The 23,896-nt window shown below is 44.1% G+C and overlaps 1 protein-coding gene across 1 annotated transcript in view; it reads right to left on the bottom strand.

The window, feature by feature from the left end:
• Nucleotides 1-438: 438 nt before the first annotated feature.
• SRP68 (signal recognition particle 68) overlaps nt 439-23,896 on the bottom strand; it is a gene marked incomplete at its 5' end in the record, with an annotated part of 29,258 nt that continues 5,800 nt past the window's right edge. The window contains 13 exons of the mRNA XM_079725230.1: nt 439-1,237; nt 1,710-1,762; nt 2,219-2,294; nt 3,958-4,087; nt 5,035-5,129; nt 5,798-5,954; nt 9,789-9,853; nt 12,686-12,784; nt 18,835-18,975; nt 20,576-20,658; nt 21,009-21,118; nt 21,363-21,445; nt 22,008-22,203. Of these exons, the coding sequence (XP_079581356.1) occupies nt 1,010-1,237; nt 1,710-1,762; nt 2,219-2,294; nt 3,958-4,087; nt 5,035-5,129; nt 5,798-5,954; nt 9,789-9,853; nt 12,686-12,784; nt 18,835-18,975; nt 20,576-20,658; nt 21,009-21,118; nt 21,363-21,445; nt 22,008-22,203 (1,516 nt within the window). The 3' untranslated portion in view covers nt 439-1,009. The remainder of the gene's footprint in view (nt 1,238-1,709; nt 1,763-2,218; nt 2,295-3,957; nt 4,088-5,034; nt 5,130-5,797; nt 5,955-9,788; nt 9,854-12,685; nt 12,785-18,834; nt 18,976-20,575; nt 20,659-21,008; nt 21,119-21,362; nt 21,446-22,007; nt 22,204-23,896) is intronic.

The following is a 23,896-nucleotide window of genomic DNA, read 5'->3' as shown; positions in this document are numbered from 1 at the left end:
TAAGGGACACATCTGATCTGTCTTCCCACCACCCTCTCCTAACTTCTGGCGATTTCCTCTGCAGCTCACTGGGAAAACAGAGGCACCTCTGAGCCCACAGAGGGTTTCATGCATCTCATGTTTAAGTCACTTTTATTCCTTGCTTTCTGACATTACTTTTGTGACTCCTATTATTGATACTATAATAGAAATAAAAACAAGTGATGAAGAAAAAATAAAGGGTAAGGAAAGGAAGTGATGAAAATATAATGGCATCTAAAAATTACAGGTTGGGAACTCTTTAGAAACAGTGCCTCCATCACTCGTATCAGGCATCAGACATACCCACGTTGCCAGGAAGTCAGGATCCACATGACATGATAGGATCTTGCAACAAGGTTCCCGAGGAGAAAGCTGGGACCAGACGTGAATGAGGATGTGCAAAGAATGGGCACAGTATCCAGCATCTTTGCCTTTTAATATAAGATTTGTTTTCATCATTTCTGAGTGTAACATATTTCTTCTAAAAATAGAGCTCTTTGCTTGTTCTGAAACTTCTTAACTTTCACTTGGAGGTGAAGGGGAATAAGGCTGCCAATGTTTCCTAGTCACGGACAAACTCTTCAAGGGATTCTGGATGCTCACAGCAAGAATGAGTTCATTTCAAATCCATGGTACTGAAGAAATACGACAAAACATTCTCAGCCCCAATCTGTGCCTGGTGTGGACCCCCACGACCACATTACTGACCAAAGGCTCACATGAGACCAGACGGCAGGGGTCCCTCCTCCAGGGGACGGACACAGGACCCTGCACATATTTATCAGAAGACAACAGGGTGCCCTTCTAGCACCCTGGTTAAGAATGGAAGTGTACAAACACACAAGACATAGGAATGCAGGGTTGAGGATGTTAAACTTCTGCCCTGGGCCAATGCAGACCTGGATTTAATATCATGGAAGCTTCTGGGGTTTTCTCACAATACAGATTAAGAGTCAGAATCTCCCCCTGCCCCCAAGGAAGAGCCTGGTTAGCTCCTGAATCCAAAGATGCCCTTGATATATCCAGTGAGGCCACTCTTGGTCTTCTGCTCCAACTTGTCCTCAAGGGGTGGGAAAGCCACATGGTTGAGGGCCAGGTCAAAGAACAAAGGCTTGCATGGGATGGGCTGGAATCCCGGCGGGAAGTGCACGAGGTTGGCTTGCTTGGTGACGAGGGAAGGGTCCAGGCAGAATGTCTCAAACCGTTCGACCAGGGGCTGGAAGTCAAACCAAAAGCAGGAACCCAGATGTTAATCACAGCCCACTGGTGGAACATTCACTACGGGCCGAGCACCCAGTTCAGAGCTTATATGTGCTATCTCACTCGATGCCCACAAACCTCCTATGAGGGGCTTTCATGTCATTTTATAGTTGAGAGTCACTGAAATCTAGAGAGGTTGAGAGAGGTGGGCTGGGACTGAGGTATAAGCCTGTCCGATGTCCAAGTCACAGCTCCTAGCCAGGGCACACAGCAGGTTCCTAACTCTATTTGGGACCATCTAGATGACACCTAACAAATCTTACATAGGCAGCTTTCAGGTCCTGAGTAAAAGAAGGGAGGGAAGTAGGGTGTTCACTTAGAAATTTAGGGTCCTCCTTCTACAAATGAGTACACATTCCTAGTAAGTTATGAATCCTTTTTATTCCTCAAAAGCCACAGCCCAGACTCAAGCCACAGCCCAGACTCACCTTATTGTCCTTGACTTGGAAAGAGGTCTCTGTTTGGTGGGAATCATTTGTATCTGAAAGTTTCACAGGATTCAGTAAGAACAGGGACTTATAACACACCATAGTCACGAATGACACCTATCACACGTCTGGGTTCTAAATGCTAAGAGCAAAAGTAGCCCATCTGTGGGGAGTTAGCCCTCTGCCTCCTGAGTCCAAACTCAGAGAGAAGTAGTGCAGATAACAGACAACTAACCCCAGACCAATGTGGTCGGCCCAGCGAAGCAAGCACCGTTGAATGCAAGACACTGATAGGCAGAATGGACAGCACAACAGCGTTTCTCTAAATTCTTCCACATAACCTGATGCCTCAATGGGGCAGAAGGAATGGCAGGAAAAAACTGCTTACAGATTAACCAAAACAGCCCCTTTCAATCTTAAAACAGTGGCATAGGGGGTGGGAGAGAAAAGGAGCAGCAGTGAAGGGGAGTCTGAGAAGACAGGCCGCAGAGAACAGGCAGGCGCCTCACCCAGGATTGCGGCCGCCTGCAGAGAGCACTTTTCCGACCTCACTTGCGTGATGAGCTCTTGCACGTCAGGCAGGTCCTGTAACAATGTGGAAAACGGGGACTCGTGAGCTGGAGTCAGGCCAGAGAAGCGCACCACACTAACCTGAGCTAAGTGACCCCACTGGTATTTTCATGAATTTTAGACTTTTTTAAATGGTCTCCCTATTAAAAGAAACAACACACAAAAACTAGCCTGTTTCAAAGGGGGAAATCTATGCCATGGCTTAAGTAATACTGCCTGGAAATAATAATGACAACAATGATAATATTAATAAATTTATCATATACTAAATGCATTATGTGCCAGGGCTCTAAGTAGTTCACATAATCGTTCATTTCATCTTCGCAATAATCCTGAGATAGTTTGTACTTGCATTTTACAGATGAGAAGACTAAAGCACAGAGGGGCCAAAGAATGTGTCCAGTCACATTCCCCGTGGCAGTAGGGCGGGGCTTCAGAACTAGGACGGCTGGCTCCAGGGCCTGAGCCCCCACCCACTGACCCCTTCTACAAGGGCAATGCCATTCTCTTGCCTCAGCCTCTTACTCGGCAAATTGGGAAAGATCTGACTAGGTCTGGATACTGCTGAATCCCCTACACCTCTGTTCCCTAACGCTTTCCCCTGAAACCAGCCGTCACATTAGGTCAGATGGGCTTTTGTAAAATGCCTCTTACTTCTCTCCGGAGATAAGCCATCCACACTGGTTTGTCTCCACATTCCAACGGCACCCTACCAGATGACGCTGCTACACTCGCCAGCCCACCCTCTGCCCACAGCCGCCTCCCATGTACTCCTTCCTATTTCTCTGACCTCACCCTCTATCTTCTTCTGTATTCACAGGTGGGTCCTATGCAAGTCCCATGGCTGCAGCAAAACCACAAGCTCTCCGAAGGGAGAAACCAGAGTTCTCCTCCACCCCCGAGCCCAGGGCTGTTCCCAGCAGACACGAGTGCCCCAACAGCAGCCCCTCTCACACTGCCTGTGACAGTGTTAGGAACAGTAACCCTAGCCCGCTTTTCTAAAGTCTCTACTTATAAAACACACATGGATTCCTTGGACCAGTGCTTTAAGAATCTATAACCTCACAGCAGTCCACAAGCTTAAAAAGCTAGCTGCCATTCAACAATCACTAAATCAAACCAGATCAGCATGTAAGCTTTGATATATACCCAAGTCACCTGGGGGTCTTGCCAAAACGCACTTTTGACTCAGCAGGCCTGGGGTGGGGCCTGAGAACCTGCATTTCTAGCAAACTCCCAAATGCTGCTGCTGCTGGTCCAGGCACACATTGTGTGGAAAGGCTTCACCAGTGGTTTTCAACTTGGCTACACATTAGAATAACTGAGGGGCTTAAAAGACCCCAATGCTCATACCAGATCCCACACCAATTAGAACCAATATCTCTGAGGGTGGAACCCGGACATCCACCTTTTAAAAATCTTCCCTGGCAATTCCAACATGTAGCCGAGTCTGAGAACAGTACTTCAGGGTGGTTTTAACCAGAGGAAGGCCGTCCCTCTTGGTACCCGAGTCCTCTTCGGGCCTGGAATGCTGCCATGAGCTGCACTCCGCAGCTCCTCGGCACTCAGGGATGTACCACATGCCATGGCTGACCAGGCAGGACCAGTCTGGGAAGGCGTCGCAGCCTCACAGCAAAAGTGCTCAGGGCTTCGAAAACAAGAGAGAACAACAGCTCACCTTTAGGCTGTTCTTGAAGGCTCCGGCATCAGAATTCACCTCATCTGCGTATTTCAGGACCCTGTCGTACAGGACAAGGGCTTCGCTCCACTTCTTCACCAGCACATAGGACTGAGCGATGAAGAAACACCTGATGGGGAAGGAAAGAGCCACAGTGTTCTTAAGCAAAAATCACCCAAGATCAAGGCTTTCCTTGCTGTTTAGGCTAAATAAATTGTAAAGTTTCTTAACCTCAGGCTCACTACCTGGGATGGGAGATCCCACCGTTCTCACTGTTCCAGTTTGCCAGCCTAACCTGCGGACTTGTCCCCGAAATTGGAGCCAACAAGTGTAGGTCCAAAGCTGACCCACTGTCTTTTACTTACTGTTGGCTCTGCAAAAAAGAGGTAATTCCCAAAAGGCACAGGGAGGAAGCTGGAGACAGGCAGGAAGGAGGGAGGCTGCCCAGATATAAAACCCACCCACAACTGCCCACACATCGAGGTCGCAAACGTTCACCTCTGCACATGTCTTTCAAAAACCAAATCCAAAGAAACAAACCTCTTCCTAACAGCAATTACTCTGCTGGGATCAACAGAGCCTGCACGCTGCTGGCCTTTGGCAGGAGCCAGAGAGCGCAGGGGCAGGCGGGCCAGAAAAGGAAGGGCAAAAGCACTCAGGGCTCTACTGAGCCATTCTGTCTAGACCCCATGTTGCTACACAGTCCACTCCCAAGTTACAAATAGCACGGTGCATGTAAGAAACTGAGACACTGAGCTTTCTCCCAACTCAGTTCAGTCTCCCTGAATCAGCTGCTCTGGTTCTGCTAATTAACGCTTTTTCCAACACTTATCCCTTTTCCACTGGGAGGAGGAAGGAAAGGGAAGGGAGAAGACAGGTAATGTATGTGCTTTCCAGCTCCCCTTTCCAAAGAGCAAAACTGCACTGGAAACTCCCAGCCACAACCTGAAACTTCCCTTGAACACGCTGGGCTAACTGCTCTCTGATCACATACCCAACCTTCCAGGGACGTACTCCCAAGGCTTCTAGAACCACTGGATGGTAGAGGAGAGCCCTGTCTGTCCCGCAGGCACTTACCTGTAAGCCTTGTAGACCCGAGTTTTAAGGCCTATCTCTTTCTGGAAGGCTCTGTCCTCCTCTAAGCCAGGAAGCTGGAGCAATTCCACCAGATTCTGCACAACAGATGCAACAGGAAAACTCATGAAGAGGAGGCCTCGCACTGACAGTTTGACAGAAGACTTGTGAGAACAGACATGGGCAAAACGAAAGAGTCTAGGCTTCAAATAATGGGAAAAAGTCTGTGACGCGTGACTCAGCAGCAGCCACATCTGGTGTCACCTCCACCCTCCTCTCTGACACTGAAAGCCCACGTGTCCTTTCTCTCTCAGTCACACTCCACCTCCTTCAGAGACTTCTTGGACCCTCTCAGCTAGAGGGGATTTCTCCGGCTCTGAATTCTCATTTCAGACAGCCCACTCCTGTGGCATCTACACGAATAAGTGCAGATGTGCAGGGGTCTCACAACCTTACTCATTGGTGAGCTCCCAGTGGGCCGAGGCAGAGTGACCTCAGGTCCCAGGATGCTCCACAGCATACGGGAGACCACCCTGCAGAGGGGAAGTGCTCAGTGAATACCTGTGGTTTACAAGTGTCTACACATCAACATGTCTGAATATCGGGCTCACGGATGGCTGAAATGGCACGAAAACAAGACCTCTATCTTTTATCGAGACGCTAACAGCTCCTGGCTGTCACAGCCCTTTCGCTATGCAAAGCTCAGTCATTTGTGTCCAACACAAACACAGGACAGGCTCTTGCATTCCCAGCCCTCCAGGGTCACCTGAAGAATGATGTCATAGAGCCGGATCAGGTCCTGGGGCCGGGGGGAGCGCTTGCTGTCATCCTCCGGCTGCTGCTGCAGCACTGCCTTCTGCAGGCCTTTAGCCATGTTCTCGTTCCGCTTGATTGCTGTTGACAGCTTGATGTAAGTCAGGTAGCTGGAATGGACCACATGTCAGCTCAGGTTATGAGGGAAGCTGATGTTCTGGGAGGAGCACTAGACCACAAGCTGGGACTGCCCTAGGGAATTATGGGGGTGAGGGCATGTCATATCGCAGGGCTCTCCGGCCTGGGCCTCAAGCTCCAAGGGCCTTCAATTCTGGCTGCTGTTCAGTGGCTAACTGCAGGGGACCAGTATGAAACCTTATGACAAAATCTGATTTTAGCTTGAATTATATCCTCTGTATCTTTATTTTTTAAATTTTTAAAATTTTTGCGGTACGCGGGCCTCTCACTGTTGTGGCCTCTCCCGTTGCGGAGCACAGGCTCCGGACGTGCAGGCTCAGCGGCCATGGCTCACGGGCCCAGCCGCTCTGCGGCATGTGGGATCTTCCCGGACCGGGGCACGAATCCGTGTCCCCTGCATCGGCAGGCGGACTCTCAACCACTGCGCCACCAGGGAAGCCCCTCTCTGTATCTTTATTAAAGAGCCAGAGAGCTACTAATTTCAGAGGACACTGCTGGTCCTTAAGATGGCTAATGGATGGCAAGCTAGTCCCTGGAACAAGGACTAGTTACCTGCCTGGCCCACACTACAGGGACAGCGTACATGCACAACAGCTGCTCCTGTTCAGCTGATGACCTTCTCTTCTCAGAAAATACCGAGGGACAGTCTCTTTGGAGGGTTATGCATATTAAATGTGTGTATATACCGGAGACTATGAGTGATGCCTGCTTATTTTAACTGTACCATCTGGAAAGTCCTTTAATATTTGGCGATTAAAAACATGGTAACTATTTAAGTTTGCTTAAGAAGTGTTTAGGCCTCTAGATCCCCATCTCACTGTGGCAGAGGCTGGAGGCATCCTGGGAAAGGGAGGATATAAAAGAGGCCTGGGGACAGGGGATACAGGCACAGCTGAGGTCAGGGGCTCCATAATGAACCAGGGGGGTTAAGAGACTGTCAAGCTCTGAGGGCTGACCTCCTAGCATTCTTCTCCTACTCGGCTTCCAGAATAAGAACAGCTTGATATATTCTGAGGATCTGACCAGCCCAAGAGAAAAAACCCTTCAAGATTCTGGAGTCAGGGTCCTCAGTGAAACGCAGACCCAGAGCGCCTACAGTGAAGCCACAGCTGAGGAGCTCCATGCAAGAGCTCCCAACAGACAACACACAGTCTTTAACAGGAGTGGATGAACAAGGATCACCAGACACTTAAGGAAAACCTCTGATAAGACAGAAGGGGCCAAGACTGAGAGGGGGAAAAAAGCAACTTGGAAGAACCAAACTTTGTAGGGAGAAGAAAACTTTAGACAACTATTATTAATAATTTCAGAAAGTGAAGACTTTGTGGGTGTGAAGTTAGAATGAGACACTGTTTTAAAATAATATTCAAAGAACACAAATGAGCTCTTCGAAATTAAAATCGGGACTTCCCTGATGGTCCAGTGGTTAGGACTCTGCACTTCCACTGCAGGGGGCACGGATTTGATCCCTGGTCAGGGAACTAGAATCCCACATGCTGTGCGGCGCGGCAAAATAATTAATTAATTTATTTAATGGCATTGGAAATGAGGAAGCCTGTGTAGGAGTCAGATGGGAAGTCAAAGAGGGGTCAGGGTGAAGAGCGGGAGTAGAATTGGTGAGAGAAGGCTGTAGGGGAAAGTGGTAAGAAATGCTGAAAGCCAAAAATCAACAAGTAGCAACATAACTCATGTCATTTAGAGACATGGAGGTAAATACCAAAAGAATTTGTTAAAAGAATTAAAAGTAGGGACTTCCCTGGTGGCGCGCAGTGGGTAAGACTCCACGCTTCCCTTGCAGGGGGGTCGGGTTCAATCTCTGGTCAGGGAACTAGATCCCACATGCTTGCTGCAACTACGAGTGCGCATACCACAACTAAGGAGCCCGCCTGCCGAAATTAGAACCCAGCGCAACCAAATAAATAATATTAAAAAAAAAAAGAATTAAAAGTGGCTGCTGCCACCTTTTTTTTTTTTCTTGCCACACTGCATAGATTGTGGGATCTTAGTTCCCCAACCAAGGATCAAACCCGCGCCCCCTGCAGTGGAAGCTCGGAGTCTTAACCACTGGACCATCAGGGAATTCCCAAAAGTGGATGCTTCTGAGAAATGGGAGGAAAGGTCATGAGATGGTTTTTTCTAAAGCTCTGTAGAAAAATCAAACTCTCAAAATAAAGTAACTATTATTCAGAGTAGTATAGGAGTCCAGATACATCTTTATTAAAATACAAGAGTTTTATTAAAATACAAGAGCTACCTGATTCTCGACTTCAATTTACCCCAAAGCTGGCTTCCGATCCTAACTGATTATGATCCTGATACTAGCTACACGTGGAAGTGGGAGAATGGATCCAAGGGCAAGGGGCTTCACAATTTGAAAGTTTCCTGAGCCCTGCTGAAGCTCTCTGGGTCTTTCAAGGTTAGGAAGTTGATCAACTGCCTCTGCCTTGTTACGGTTGTTAACTACCAACATGTCCCCTAACCTCCTGAAGCCTCATCTTTCTCCTTAGGTTATTGAAGAAGATGGCTAAGGGCCGTTCTTGCTGATATTCTGTGCACCCGAGTCATCTAGCCGTCAATTTGACATTCACATAACACCAAATCCCCTAAGAACGGAGATTAAGGCAGGGAGAGGAGTTTTTATGGTTTTGCTTTTTTTATAAAAGGGGGGGGGCACGGGAATGACTGAAAATACAGCCAGGTTCACTAAAAAGTTATAAGCAGTGACTAAGAAATTAAAATATCAAGGTCACATGGAAAGAGAATCTGAGGAGAAGTGGAATTTTATTTCTCCCCAGGAAGTTCGAAAAATGTCACTCTTCCTCCTTTCTCCTGTGAAACAAAATGATCTACCTCTTAAAAAATTTAAACTTGACAAGGTGATTTAAAAATGCATATGAAAGAGCAAAGGGAGAAAAACAGTCAAGATGTGCCTGAGCAGAAACCTAGTGGGGAAAACTTGCTCGACCAGATACCAAGACTTATGATAAAGTTATAGTAGGGGCTTCCCAGGTGGCGCAGTGGTTGAGAGTCTGCCTGCCGATGCAGGGAACACGGGTTCGTGCCCCGGTCCGGGAGGATCCCACATGCCGCAGAACGGCTGGGCCCGTGAGCCATGGCCGCTGAGCCTGCGCATCTGGAGCCTGTGCTCCGCAGCGGGAGAGGCCACAACAGTGAGAGGCCCGCGTACCGCAAAAAAAAAAAAAAGTTATAGTAAGTCACTGTGCTGGTGTCAGTACAAATAAATCAGCAGAGCAGAAGAGAGTCCAGAAAAAAAGAGCACGCAAGGAGAAAATGGAATGTATTCCTGCAGATCAGTGGGGAAAGGACAGAACAGCCAATAAATCATACACTGGACTAATCCATTGTCCTCATGGAACAAGGTGAAATAGATCCTTACCTCACTCAAAAATAAACTCTAGATGGAAGTAAACTTGAGTTGAAATTGAACTCAAATATAAAAGGGACAATGTAAAACATTCAGAACACAGAGGAGAGTCACTCTGGGAGCTTGGCACGGGAAGGACAGTGGTTAGCTCCAGAAGAGGGGGAGGAATCAGCAAGGGTGGGGCCACAAGGAGCTTCAAAGTTACTGGCTGTATTCTAGTTCTTACACTGTATAAAAATTTTAAATTATATGTATATTAGAATAATATACAAATTCAAAACTCATATGATAAAATGTGAATAGATGCATTCAGATTTTAGTATGTATCAATAAATTATAATGTACATAAACATTATATATACTCTTTTGTTCCAAAGATACATCATACAATGTTAAAAAGTAAAAACATCACAACCCTTACCTGTGCAGGTACTGAAGATTAGATACCTTCCCCGATTCCCCTTCAAGGGTATAATCTCTCTGTTTCTGCAGAAAGTGAAAAGGTAAAGATAAAATGGCTGATCCTATCCTTGGCTCTGACCACCTCGATTTTTTTTTTTTCTTAACATCTTTACTGGAGTATAACTATTTTACAATGGTGTGTTAGTTTCTGCTGTATTACAAAGTGAATCAGCTGTACATACACATATATCCCCATATCCCCTCCCTCTTGCATCTCCCTCCCTCCCACCCTCCCTATCCCACCCCTCTAGGTTGACCATTTCATTTAATGGTGTGGTCCCCCAAGTGCCCTGGAATACAGGCATAGACTCTAGTAAGTTAAGGGTCCTCAAATATCAGAGGTCTACTGCATATATTCTAGAATGACAGGGTCACTCAGTTGCCACTGGCATCTAAAAATCAGACTTGAATAAGAGGATTCAGAGTAATGGCCAGTAAGGCTTCCTGTCCACTGCGTCCAGTGTTCAGACCCAAAGCATTAAGGCAGACAGTCCATGGTCCTCGGTTCCATTTTAAGACCTGTGTCTTAGACCCAAGTTCTATGCCTTGTGCTGTTAGCTCTTGCCTTTGTGGCTGGCTGAATAATGGCCTCTAAAGATGTTCACATCCTAACAGGAACCTGTGAAGATGTTACCTTACATGGCAAGAGACCTTACAGATGTGATGAAGGATCTCTTAATTAGCCTGGATTATCCAGGGGGGGCCAACATAAACATAGACTCCTTATAAGAGGGAGGCAGTAGGGTCAACAATATAGAGAAGATACTGGGACTGAAGCAGAGGTCAGACAGGAGAGAAGATGCTATGCTGCTGGCTTTGAAGATGGAGGAAGGGACAACAGGCAAGAAATGCAGGAAAGTGCACTCTCTGGAATACTGGAAATGGATTCTCTCCTAGAGCTTCCAAAAGGAATGCAGCCCTACGAACTCATTTTAGACTTCCATCCTCCAGGACTGTAAGATAATATACTTGTGTTGTTTTAGCCACTAAGTTTGTGGTAATGTTACAGCAGCAACAGGAACACCTTGCTATCACCATATTCATTACATTCTGTGAGCTGTCTGCTGAATTCAGCTGCTGTGAATTCAAAGTGAATGATGAGGCTGGGGCTCTGTATGTTCCTGCTAAATGAATCAAGGGAAGTATAATATATAAAGGCTGCTTTACTGGAGGAGGAAACATGCGACTACAGCCCAACATACATTTATTGAATATTTCATACAGAAGGTACTACGGCAGATGATTAAAGAAATATATAGTTACTTTTAATATGCTTATAATCTTAAAAAAATGTAATGAGAAGGTAAATATAAAACAATACACAAAATGTTAAAAGACTGTGCTTGACTGGGACTTCCCTGGTGGTGCAGTGGTTAAGAATCCGCCTGCCAATGCAGGGGACACGGGTTTGAGTCCTGGTCTGGGAAGATCACACATGCCGTGGAGCAACTAAGCCCGTACACCACAACTTCTGAGCCCGTGCTCTAGAGCCCACGAGCCACAACTTCTAAGCCCGTGTGCCACAACTACTGAAGCCCACATGCCTAGAGCCCGTGCTCAGCGACAAGAGAAGCCACTGCAATGAGAAGCCCGCACACCGCAACTATAGAAAGCCCGTGCTCAGCAACGAAGACCCAATGCAGCCAAAATTAAATTAATTAATTAATTTTAAAAAGGCAATGCTTGATTAACTATCAAACAAAAATTATAGCTGCAAGGATCAGATATTTGGAAAATGGAGAGATGTGGGCGAGGATGGTATAGGCAGGCTTCTCAGAGACAGTGAGCTATGAGCCACATCTTGAAAGACAGCCAGCGTTTGGACAGGTGAAAAGGGAGTGGAAGAAGCCAGGTGTGAGGAGGGGGGAAAGGACAACAGTGTAAGGAATGCACTGCAGTGGGACAGGCACAATAAGACAGTGAGTACAAGAGCCTGAGGCAGAAGACTCAGAGGGAAGTAGCCAAGTACAACACTGGAAACAGGCTAGAAACACCCAGCGGAGGCTCATATACCAGCTCAAGGAGTTTGAAATGTATTTGCTAGACACTGTGGTATCTAAAGTAGGGTGTACATAACCCTCAGGGTACGGGTATAAGAAGAAAACTAGAACTTCTATTTATATCTATCTCAATTCTAAAAACTTTATTTTAATACATTTTCTATATCACAAATCAGTTGAATAATAAGGTATATAATTTACAAATAAATGTTATCAGAGATAAATGCTCAATTTTACTTATGGGGTGCATGATCATAGAAGTTTAGCGACCACTGCTCTAGACCTCAGAGAATCACTGGGCTTTTTTCACAAGTAGGCAGTGAAATAGGATCTGGAGAGGTTCAGTCTGTTCTTCTGGCAAAAAGGTCTGGAAAACCAAACTGAAACCAAGATAGGAAAAGCAATCAGGAGACTTTTGTGGTAGTCCAGGCATAATATAAAGGGCTTATTAGTAACAGGTGAAATGGACAAGAGGCGAGAGAAATTACAAAGGCAAAATAAACAGGGTTTTTGGTGACAGGGAATAAAGAGACAAAAATGGTTCTGAGGTTTTCAGCCTAGATGCCTGAATGAATCACAGTGATATTATTAGAGAAAGGGAGCACTGGAGAAATCCACCTGGAGATATGAATTTGAGATCAAAGCTTACCAGGTAATACGTGAAACCATTAGGAGAAACAGGATAGACAAAAGAATTTCTCAACCTGATGGAGCCCAGAAGAGGCTTCTGTTGTTCATTAGCCAATCACACCTATATACAACGGTGGCTAAGAGTCAGTGCACTGAGAATGCGACACACAGACTGAAGAGGACCTCAGCCCAGAACAAGAGCCCATGGCTCAGCTCAGAGTCCTACCTGATCTGGCTTGAGCTCTTCCCGAACGGCCTGGATGGCATCCCGACACTCACTGAGCATGGATTCAAACAGACGCTCCTTGGTTTCTTCACTTTCAGCCTAAACAAAGGCAGAAGGCAGTAAAAAGATTTTCTTTTGAGTAAGACATAGCACTCTGATGGGAGGAAGGCATAACATCGCTTTGATTCCTCCCATCAGACACAAATACACACATCAACCAAAAAATGGCCCGAATCAGAGATTATTTCAATTGTTAATATTCTCTATCATATACGATTTTTCTTATGGTTTTAGTCTTTATTTGTATGGAAATGAGAAATATATATATATAAACTGAACATACTGAAAAAGTATCTGTATAACTGATCTAAACTGTCAGGCAACAGATGCTTTAATGTTTCCTCTGTCATAGAACTTTCTACTATTCTCCTCCAACTCTTCTACCTCTGCTCCCGACCTGCACCTGGCTTCCCTAGAGGGGCCTTATGGACTAGATTTGGGGCACTGCTACCTCACGCTGAGGCTCAGCACAGCAGAAGTTTCTTTTCCTTACAAATGTAACCCAATGGACTTGCACATACTGGATTTCTTTTAAGTCCAAGCAGGTGAGTAACATTACTAATCAATACCTAATCAAAAATATATTTCTCCTAAATGCCATATGAGGTTCTCCTCACCACAGAAATTCTGCCCTCAGATATTCCATACGGCTATGCTGAGAACATTTTTAGGGCAGATGAGGTTGACAAAGCATAGGGCGTCAACCCTCTGCCAGCCGGCTGGGATAAGGCAAAAAGTGATTCATTAACTGAATACCTGCCAAACCACATTATCATTCTAAAGAATCTGACTGAGCAGGTGGGAATGAACAAAAAGCAAAAAGGAGATGAACTTGTGTTACTTGCTGACCCACTCTGACATTAGAACATCAACATTCCCATGATTATGTTTGACTTTCCACAGAAACTAACATCCAATCTGATCTCCTGACACTCAACTGACCTCCAAGAAAGCCCCAAAGAAAACCGGTACCACCCACTCCTTTAAGAGGTGGCTGGGAGGGGCTTAAAGAAAAACCTTTTCTTCTCTTAAGAACGCTTATGTTTTTCCTAGTTTCCAGGGTGGAAAAAAACTTCCTTGTAAATCACCCAATATAAATCGAACATACTTTTCTATTTATAAGTTACTTGACTTTCCTGTTGTTCAGTAACTTAGGAACAAATCAGGGGCACAGCTATTCTATAAACTTATAAAGGCAAACACAGCCACCATTAACTCACTGAAGCCTAGAGCAGTGCTGTCCACTAGAACTTTCTGTGATAATGATGTATCTGCACTGTCCATTGTAGTCATCATTAGCTACATGTGGATGCTGAGCAATCTGAAATTTTAATTAATTTAAATAGCTGTATGTGTTCAAGTGGCTACTGTACTGGACAGTACAGCCCAGCTCTGGAGAAACACACTCACATGAAACACTGTTAATTAAGCATCTCAAGTTAGCAAGATTCTTTATAATCATTTAATCAAACTGGCCAAATTTTTCAAAGTACAGATCCCGTGGAACGGAGCAGCCATAGAATAAGATACGCGAACAGACCTGGCACTAACCACACACATACCAGAGCCATGTCGTGAGCAGGCAGGATAAACTCCAGCATCAGTTTGATACCATGCAATCCAGCAAACAGGCCACCGACACCCTTTTAAGATGGGTGGGGCTCAGCGTCAGGGCAATGGGTGTATAAGTAAGAAAAGAGTAAATTTGGTTTTACCAGCTACACAGGATCTGTCTCCTTTCCTACAGGGAGGGAATGGCTCAAATAAAAAAATTAAAATGATGTCTAAAATGCTAAATCTCTTTAATGCCATGTATTACCTTCGTTCCCTTTGAATAAGGAAACCTCTGTATCAAGGTACTGAACATAAGCAAATTTTCCCTCTGCTTCCAGAAAATTCTAAGTTCCATTGGGAATCTTACAAAAGTCTTAAACCACAATGAAGGAAAAAGCCTATCTGAAGGGGAGGACTTCAGTCAATTGTGTTTTCCTAATAGCAGCTGCACTGCACAGTGACGTGGAGACCACTCATCTCCGGAGCAGAACTTCTCATGATTCTCCCGGGCTGGACAAAATGTCTCCAAACAGGAAGCCTGAAACGTATTTTGCTACTTACCCGTTTATTCCATAAACCTATCTTGGAGGCTAAGATAATCCTGAAGGGGCAGTGGAACAAGAAACATCTCTCTATACGTATGCAGAGGGAGGGTCCCTCAGAATCCACATGCATATGTCTCAAGTCTGCCACTGAACCAACAAGAACGTGCTCCTAAACACAGGGGCAAACCCCCTACATAAGAATTTGTGGTCTGCCTGGACCTTTCCCAGGTGTGCCTATGACAGAGAGAAACCTGAAGCCCAGAAGTAATGTGTTACTCAGTCCTAATAAACAAACTCGAGATCAATTTTTATAAAACTTCAAACACTTTCCGATGTGCTTTTCCACAGCCTCAAACCACGTCTCAACGCTGACTAAAACCAGCTGCTTGTGTCCTGAGGTAGAGACCCCCAGCTCTTTAAAACAGAGCTCCCAGAATGTTTTCGCTTGTCTACAAAAATTGCTGGTGGTATGACTAAGAGACAACAAGGCGAGACTGATCACATTCTCCACTATACTCGCAGGAGAACCAAGGGGATGGGAACCAAGCCTCACTCGGCCCAGTGAGGTCTAGTGAAAAACACATGGGCCTTGAGTAAAAGAGGATACAAACCTCACTTAAAAATAGATTTTTTTTTTTTTTTTAGAGAAAAGGGGAAATGATCTCCCTTCCAGTCAAACATTAAAACATTAGCCATAACCTGAGGATAAGAATCATGAAACCTGCAGAGACTTTAAAGCTGCCCACCCCCCCAGCCCACCCAAGAGCTGCCTTACATCCTCAAATCACCACCAGTGACAATTCAGGTAGGACCAAGGACTAACAAAGCAAAACAGAAATAAATTATAAAGTAAGACAATATTAAAGACATGAGAACCTAAAGCTTGGCTAAAGAAAGGAAGGATTTTGCAGATGGAGTTTGGCAGCTGATTAAGCCTCAGCTCCAGTCTTTGCAGTTTAATATTATCTCCCTGAATTATTTCTTCCTTCCGCGCTTTTCAGTAAACTGCAGTTTAATATTTAAATGTCATAAAAACCTCTACAAGCAAGCAAGAAGCTGGGGCTACCAAATTCCTGAATTCCAGTTCCCAGAGGGTGGTGAACACCAACATCAGCCGGGTTAGGAAACACTGCAATGAAAAGCCCTGTCTCTCTCAGGCAGAGTGCTTGGTTTCCAGGGCAGAGAACAACTCGATACAATAAGGAGAACAGGCAAATCATCCTGTGTTCCCTGTGCTATACAGTAGGTTCTCACTAGTTACCTATTTTATACATAGTATCAATAGTGTATATATGTCAATCCCAATCTCCCAATCCATCTCCCCCCACCCTGCTGTTAATGTTAAAACCTTAATGGGATTCCTGGGATTAATACACATTTTGTTTGACCTACCAAATTATTTAAAGGTCTCTGATACTCAAGTGATCCTAATGTACTGTAAGATGCTTAAAAATCACAGATAACTATTCACCGCAACAAGCACATTACCAGGCACTTAAAAGATTCTACAGACATTAAAATGATAACGGAATATTGTAAACTCTATGTCAGTAAAATCAACAATTTACATGAAATTAACAAATTCCTTTAAAAAAATAAAATCCAAACTGACACAAGATGAAACAGGAAATCCGAACAGCCCTACAACTTGTAAAGGAATAATATTTGTTTAAAACAAGCAAAAACAAATTTTAAAAACCTTCCCACAAAGAAAACTCCAGGACCAATGGTATCCCTGGTGAATTATAACAAACATTTAAGGAAAAAAGAATACCAGTGTTTCATACTCTTTCATAAAAAGAGAAGGGAACACCTCCAAATTTGTTTTATTAGGTATGTATAACCCTGACCCCAACCCTAAAAAAGACATTACATACAAGACAAGAAAATCATAGGCCACTCTTTCTCATGAAAACAGATGCAAAATTCTTAAAGTATTAACAAACCAAATCCAGCAATGTATAAATAAAAAGTACAATATATTATAACCAAGTGGGTTATCCCAGATATTCAAGGTTGGCTTAAACACCGAAAATTAATCAATGTAATTCACTAAGTTAACAGGCTTCAAATATTCTTCCCGCTTCAGCCTTTAAAGATTTGAAACTATCCCTATATGGTTCTTTCCAACCCTTTGATTTCATACACTCCTCAAACACACCACTGTATCTTGCAGGATAACAATTAAAAACTCATACAGGACTTCCCTGGTGGCACAGTGGTCAAGAAACCGCCTGCTAATGCAGGGGACATGGGTTCGATCCCTGGTCCAGGAAGATCCCACGTGCCACGGAGCAACTAAGCCCGTGTACCACAACTACTGAGCCTGCACTCTAGAGCCTGCATGACACAACTACTGAAGCCCGCACACTCTAGGGCCCGTGCTCTGCAACAAGAGAAGCCACCGCAATGAGAAGCCGGCACACTGCAACAGAGTAGCCCCTGCTCGCCGCAACTAGAGAAAGTCATGGTCAGTCACCTCATCACAGGTTGTTTTCTTAAGTCAGGTTGATTTCTTAAAAACATTTATATTTTGGGACTTCCCTGGTGGTCCAGTGGGTAAGACTTCACGCTCCCAATGCAGGGGGCCCAGGTTTGATCCCTGGTTGGGGAACTAGATCCCACATGCCGCAACTCGGAAGTCCACATGAGTCAACTAAAGATCCTGCATGCCACAACTAAGACACGGCACAGCCAAAATAAATAAAGGAAACATTTTTTTAATTTATATTTTATAAATGTTAAGCATGAACAACTTTTTAAAGTTACTTAATAAATATTATCTTTTCTTGTCCTTTGTCTGATGTATGTCTGTGTCCCCATTCCTAAGGAGTCCCTATTTTATTTGCCCCTACTGACCTCCCTTGCACCCTATTCTATCCAGAAATTCTGCCCCACTGTCACTGCCTGATGCCTGGCACAGAACTGTAGCAGTTCTTTTCTTCCAGTATGTACCGCTTTAAAACAAAAGAGTTAACACAGTTGCATAATCTAAATGGTCGCTATCAGCCCTAGTCCAGAAGAGAGACCTCTATACCCTAAATGCCAATGAAATGTTCTCAGAAAAAGTTTAGTCTTTTAGATTAATGAAAACTCAACTTTCTGGTATTGTTCTAGTCTTCTGTCTTTCAAGGAAATAAAGGGTAAATAAGGGGCAATATGTAATACAGACAAAAGGCACAAAGAAATCCTTCAGTTGTTGAAAGCTGTCCCCAACCCGAAGGAGCCATTTTGGAACAAGTCACTGAAAGGTTTGGATGCTTAAGACAACTCATCAGCACAACTAAGAAAGCACCTCATACAAATATCACTCCGGGTGCAGTAGCTTGCTGTGAAGTCTCACGAAATGCCACTGGTCCCTGCTGAGGCTGGAGACACAGGGAGCAGCCTGGTTTTTTCTCAGACGTTCTTCACCTAATATGGAGAAGGAGCTCTAGAAAAATGCCTCAATCACTGCCTACTTCATACAAACCAAGATCACCAGGATCTCTCATCTTTTGGAACTCACTTGGTTGTTCACACCCACAAACAGGTAAGAATCATCTCAGCAGGAGCATCAGGTAGTATGGCTTTGCATGAATACTGCATACATACCACACATAAAACAAGATGTTCTGGTTTAGCTGTCTTTAAAGGGCCCAGGGACAAGAGGTGGCCCTTTAGGGCTAGAAGGCTAGGACAAGAGGTCAGACAGACACAAGGGACATAACAGTCATGCTGCTGCACCACCTGCTGGGCCGAATGTAAGCCCTGACTTTAAGCAGACCCTTGTTGCTCCCATTTTTACTGAAGGCTGTCACTGTCAATTTCTTTGCCCTCCAAACATAAGAACTCCTTGATAAACTCAGCTTTCAAAATAATTTTATTCAAGAGGGTACATCTTGAGACTGTTACCAAATCCCAAGCAGCAACAAAACACTACGTGTTAAACACACAAGGACAACCTCCAGACACACACAGAAGAGAACAGAATAGGTCCTTGCTCCTTACCTGGGCGATGGCTGCCTCATTGTCAGCCAATCCCAGTAAAAATATCCTCACTTTGTCAATCTTCACCGGGACCGTCCTGCCTCTCCATTCCACTTCACTCATGGTGGCTGCCTGCTTGGCTCGAGTCTGAGTGATCAAGGCCTGGAAGGTGGTTTTAAAAAGTTAAAGCTTTAACTGTGGATATGAGTGATCAAGGTGAAAATCAATGGAAACTATCATTTGTCTCTTTCTAAAACTAACATATTACAGCTTATAGAGTATATACAAATTTGTATTTAAATTCCTCCCTGGCATATTTCTTAGCTTATAGAAACTCCAATATTAAAAGGACATGACAGAAGGCTAACAAGAGCAACATTAAGTTTTGGCAAGGAGTGTAAGGAGAAAAGCATCACAAGCAGAAATGTAAATTAGTAGAAACTTACTAAAAGTATTTGTCAATATGTATCAAAAGCTTCCAAAACATTCAATTCCACTTTTACAAATTTATCCTCAGGAAATAACTAAGAATGTATACAAAAACTGGGGACACAGATATTCATGGCAATACCAGTTACCACTTTAAACAATTAACATAATGAGTGGTCAAATAAAACATGTACCACAATGGAATACCATGCGGTCATCAAAAGATGCATGGAAATGTATTTACTGAAGTGGAAAAAATGCACATGACATTAAATTTAAGAAGCACGTTACTAAACAGTGTATACTGAGATTCTATTTTTAAAACATATGCCTTTTTCTCTACATATACAAGTTTGCGGGACTTCCCTGGTGGCGCAGTGGTTAAGAATCTGCCTGCCAATGCAGGGGACATGGGTTTGAGCCCTAGTCCGGGAAGATCCCACATGCTGCGGAGCAACTAAGCCTGTGCCCCACAACTACTGAGCCGGCGCTCTAGAGCCCACGAGCCACAACTACTGAAGCCAGTGCGACTAGAGCCCGTGCTCTGCAACTAGAGAAGCCACCGCAGTGAGAAGCCTGGGCACCACAGTGAAGAGTAGCCCCCGCTCGCCGCAACTAGAGAAAGCCCACATGCGGTAGTGAAGACCCAAAGCAGCCATAAATAAATAAATAAATAAATAAAATTAAAAAAAAAAAGGTTGCAAGATATTCATATCATTAACAGTGGTTACCTCTGGGTGGTAACCCACATGATTCTTTTTTTTTTAATTTATTTTATTTTTTATTTTTGGCTGTGTTGGGTCTTTGTTGCCGTGAGCGGGCTTTCTCTAGTTGCGGTGAGCGGGGGCTACTGTTCATTGCGGTACACAGGCTTCTCATTGCAGTGGCTTCTCGTTGTGGAGCATGGGCTCTAGGCGCGTGGGCCTCAGCAGCTGCGGCACGCGGGCTCCAGAGCACAGGCTCAGCAGTTATGGCGCGCAGGCTTAGCTGCTCTGCAGCATGTGGGATCTTCCCGGACCAGGGCTCGAACCCATGTCCCCTGCACTAGCAGGTGGATTCTCAACCACTGCGCCACAAGGGAAGCTCCTAAATGATTCTATTTTTTTCCCCCAATCTTTCCCAGTCTTTTATATTTCCTATTTTTTCTATGAGTACCAAAGTAAGAAAGTTGAACACTTAAAAATATTAAGTGAAAATACTTTTTGCTAAAAATAGATATAAATATGCATATATTGACAGCAATTATCCTTGGATGATGGGATTATGGATTACTTCTTTTACTGGACTTTTTTCAAACCAAAGACTTTTCACAAAAATGTGCATACTGGATTACCTCCAATTTTTCAGCCAGGAGACCCTCAGTGCCCCCAGACCTCAATCTCATCTGCATGAGTTCATTGATAGCTGACTGGTCCCCTAAGAAAAAGAGAGATATTGAGTGGAAAATCCTCGAGGGAGTTGGCTGTTCCCTCAAGAACCACTAGATTCAACTCCAAGCTCTTCTCCCTCCATAAGCACGTTTGAAGGCCTCCCAAGTCCTTTCACAAAGCTCTTGGCGAGTAAAGAAGATGGCAGGGCCAAAACTGAAGCAATGGAATTCCCTTCCGGATTTCGAGCAGGGCTCGACAATTCTACTTTTTTCATCAACCAAAACCCACACCAAATATGGAAGCAAGGGAAAGGGAAGAAAGTTAAAGAAGTTCTCTAGGCTCTCTGAGATGAACTACCACCAAGCCACCTGTCGATGCCCTATGCAGCCCGCTCACCAATGTTATATGCACAGTAGCGGATGTTGGGCGAGATCTCCTCCACACGCTGGTTGTACAGCACAGCCTGCTCTTCTGTGAAAGCGCTGGCCAGCTTCTCATAGATAGTCCTGCAAGGAAAGAAACATCACGGTTCACAGCAGCCTCACTTTAAGAAAATAAACTCACAAGGAACACAGACCAACTACCAGAACTGGCATGTTCTGAGGCTGAAAGAGAAGAATCAACATTTCTAAAGAGAAGAAAAAAAGAAAGAAATTGTAATAACTTTCACAGAAACAAGCATTAGCTGATCTGCAGCTTGAATGTTACTATCATTAAAACTGGTCACAGCCTTTGGACCAGAGGACTTACTTGCATTTGTTAAAAGCCTCAATAGCGGCTTTCCATTCTTGATGTTCAAACCGCAGCATTCCTGAGAGGTAAGCTGTGTAAGCCTGTAAGGTGACGGGAAAAGAGAAACTGCTTCAACACCCGATAACCAGACAGCCCAACCTCTACTTGCTTCAAACTTTGATATCAAGAATACAGAGATATTCAGGTTGATTCTAAAAGAAAAAAATTTATTTCACTAATAAAATGTGATACATAGGTAATTTTATGATTCATTTTACTTCCTAGGAAAGAACTGCAAAATAAAGAAAATTTGTTCCCTTCATTTTATTTAACAACCCGCTTCTGGGCTATAACATAAGCATTACAAGTTGAAATATCTTTCATCTCTTTTCAAATATTCATTAAGAAAAAAATTCTTATTTTGTGAACTTCCCAGATACAAGTTCTCCATGCACGTATCAAAAGAAGCATGGGCTTTCTTAAAAGTTAGAGCTAATTGTTAAAAACCAAGAGCTCAAAAACAAAAACAAGAGCCAACTTCACCTTTTAAAAGCAAGATTAGGTTTTTTCCTCTCCTGACTACCAACATATAATGTAAGAAACTCTGTTCTGTTTACACCTCTAATCTCCACAGTAAAGCAAAGCTGATGTTGAGACACTAACCTGAGCCTCCAACTTGGTCTTGGCGTCCACACGATTGCTCTCACACAAGCGTTCCAACTCCTCCGCATGCTTCACAGCTTTGCGTAGGCGAGATAACAAGTGGAACCGTTTTCGGGGTTCAGTGTTGGCTTCCTGTTTGAGCTGCATGGCATAGCTCCAGGCTCTCTCAGCATCCATCAGAACCAGAAGCAAGTATCTAAACCAGAGACAGAATGGGCCAACTGAACAGCAAAGGCCAAGAGCACCAGACTCAGATATTCTCTGACGTGCACTCTTTGGCCTCTCACCTTTTCCCTATGCTCTCCCTTGCCTTCCTCCTCAGAGCTGCTCTTCAGTATCAACCATGGCTCCCAAATCAGCATCTCTGATAGGTTTCTAACCACCTATCAGACACATCTCATTGAAAAGCCTGCTATCGCCTCAAACTTGGCAAACCCAGACTTACCCTCCCAAAGTTAACAAATAGAGGCAGTCTAGGCACATAATCTGGCCTCATCTTTGAATCATATCTCCTTCATCCCAACTCAGTTAGAAACCAAGTCCTTGAGAAGCAGTGTATACATACATATATATATATGTGTGTGTGTATTTTTTTTAATTGAAGCATAGCTGACTTACAATATTATATTAGTTTCAGGTGTATCACACAGAGATCCGATATTTTTATACATTATGAAATGATCACCACAGGAAGTCTAGTCACCATCTGTCACCATACAAAGGTATTACTATATTATTGACTATATTCCCTATGTTGTGCATTATATCCCTGTGACTCTATTGTATAACTGGAAGTTTGTACTTCTTAATCCCCTTCCCCTATTTCACCCACCCCTTCCCACTTCTCTCCCCTCTGGCAACCACCAGCTTGTTCTCTACGAGTCTGTTTTGTTTGTTCATTTGTTTTTTAGATTCCACGTATAAGTGAGATCATACAGTATCTGTCTTCCTCTAATTTCACTTAGCATAATACTCTCTACGTCCATCCATGTTGTCGCAAATGGCAAGATTTCATTCTTTTTTATGGCTGAGTCACATATATGTAACCTGATCTTGCTTTTACAAGATGAAGTTGGCATCCCTTGTTTTTGTTTCTGAGCTCTGGTTTAAATATACATAAAAATATATAGACACAGACTTAGATATAAAACCTTCTTTATCTATCAGTGGACACTTTAGCTGCTTCCACATCCTAGCTATTGTAAACAATGCTACACAATAAACGCTGACATGCATATATCTTTTTTTTTTTTTTTTTTTTTTGCGTTACGGGGGCCTCTCAATGTTGTGGCCTCTCCCATTGCGGAGCACAGGCTCCGGACGCGCAGGCTCAGCGGCCATGGCTCACGGGCCCAGCCGCTCCGCGGCATGTGGGATCTTCCCAGACCGGGGCACGAACCCGCGTCCCCTGCATCGGCAGGCGGACTAGCAACCACTGCGCCACCAGGGAAGCCCTGCATATATCTTTTTTAATTCATGTTTTTGGGAGTTTTTTCCAGATAAATACCCAGAAGTGTAATTGCTGAGTCATATAGTTCTATTTTTAATTTTTGGAGGAACCTCTGTACTGTTTTCCATAGTGACCGCACCAATTTACATACATTCCCACCAACAGTGCACGAGAGCTCCCTTCTCTCCACATCCTCACCAACACTTGTTATTTCTTGTCTTTTTGATAACAGCTATTCCGACAGGTGTGAGGTGATATCTCATCGTGGTTCTGATTTGCATTTCCCTGACAACTAGTGACGTGGAGCATCTTTTCAGGTGCCTGATGGCCATCTATATAACTTCCTTGGAAAAATTTCTATTCAGATCCTCTGCCCATTTTTTAATCGAATTGTCTGTCTTTTTGATATTGAGCTGTATGAGTTCTTTATATATTTTGG

This window comes from Hyperoodon ampullatus (assembly GCF_949752795.1).
Source record: "Hyperoodon ampullatus genome assembly, chromosome: 19".
Classification (NCBI taxonomy): Eukaryota; Metazoa; Chordata; class Mammalia; order Artiodactyla; family Ziphiidae; genus Hyperoodon; species Hyperoodon ampullatus.
The sequence above is the reverse complement of the archived record's forward strand: the minus strand, read 5'-3'. Positions and strand labels throughout refer to the sequence as shown.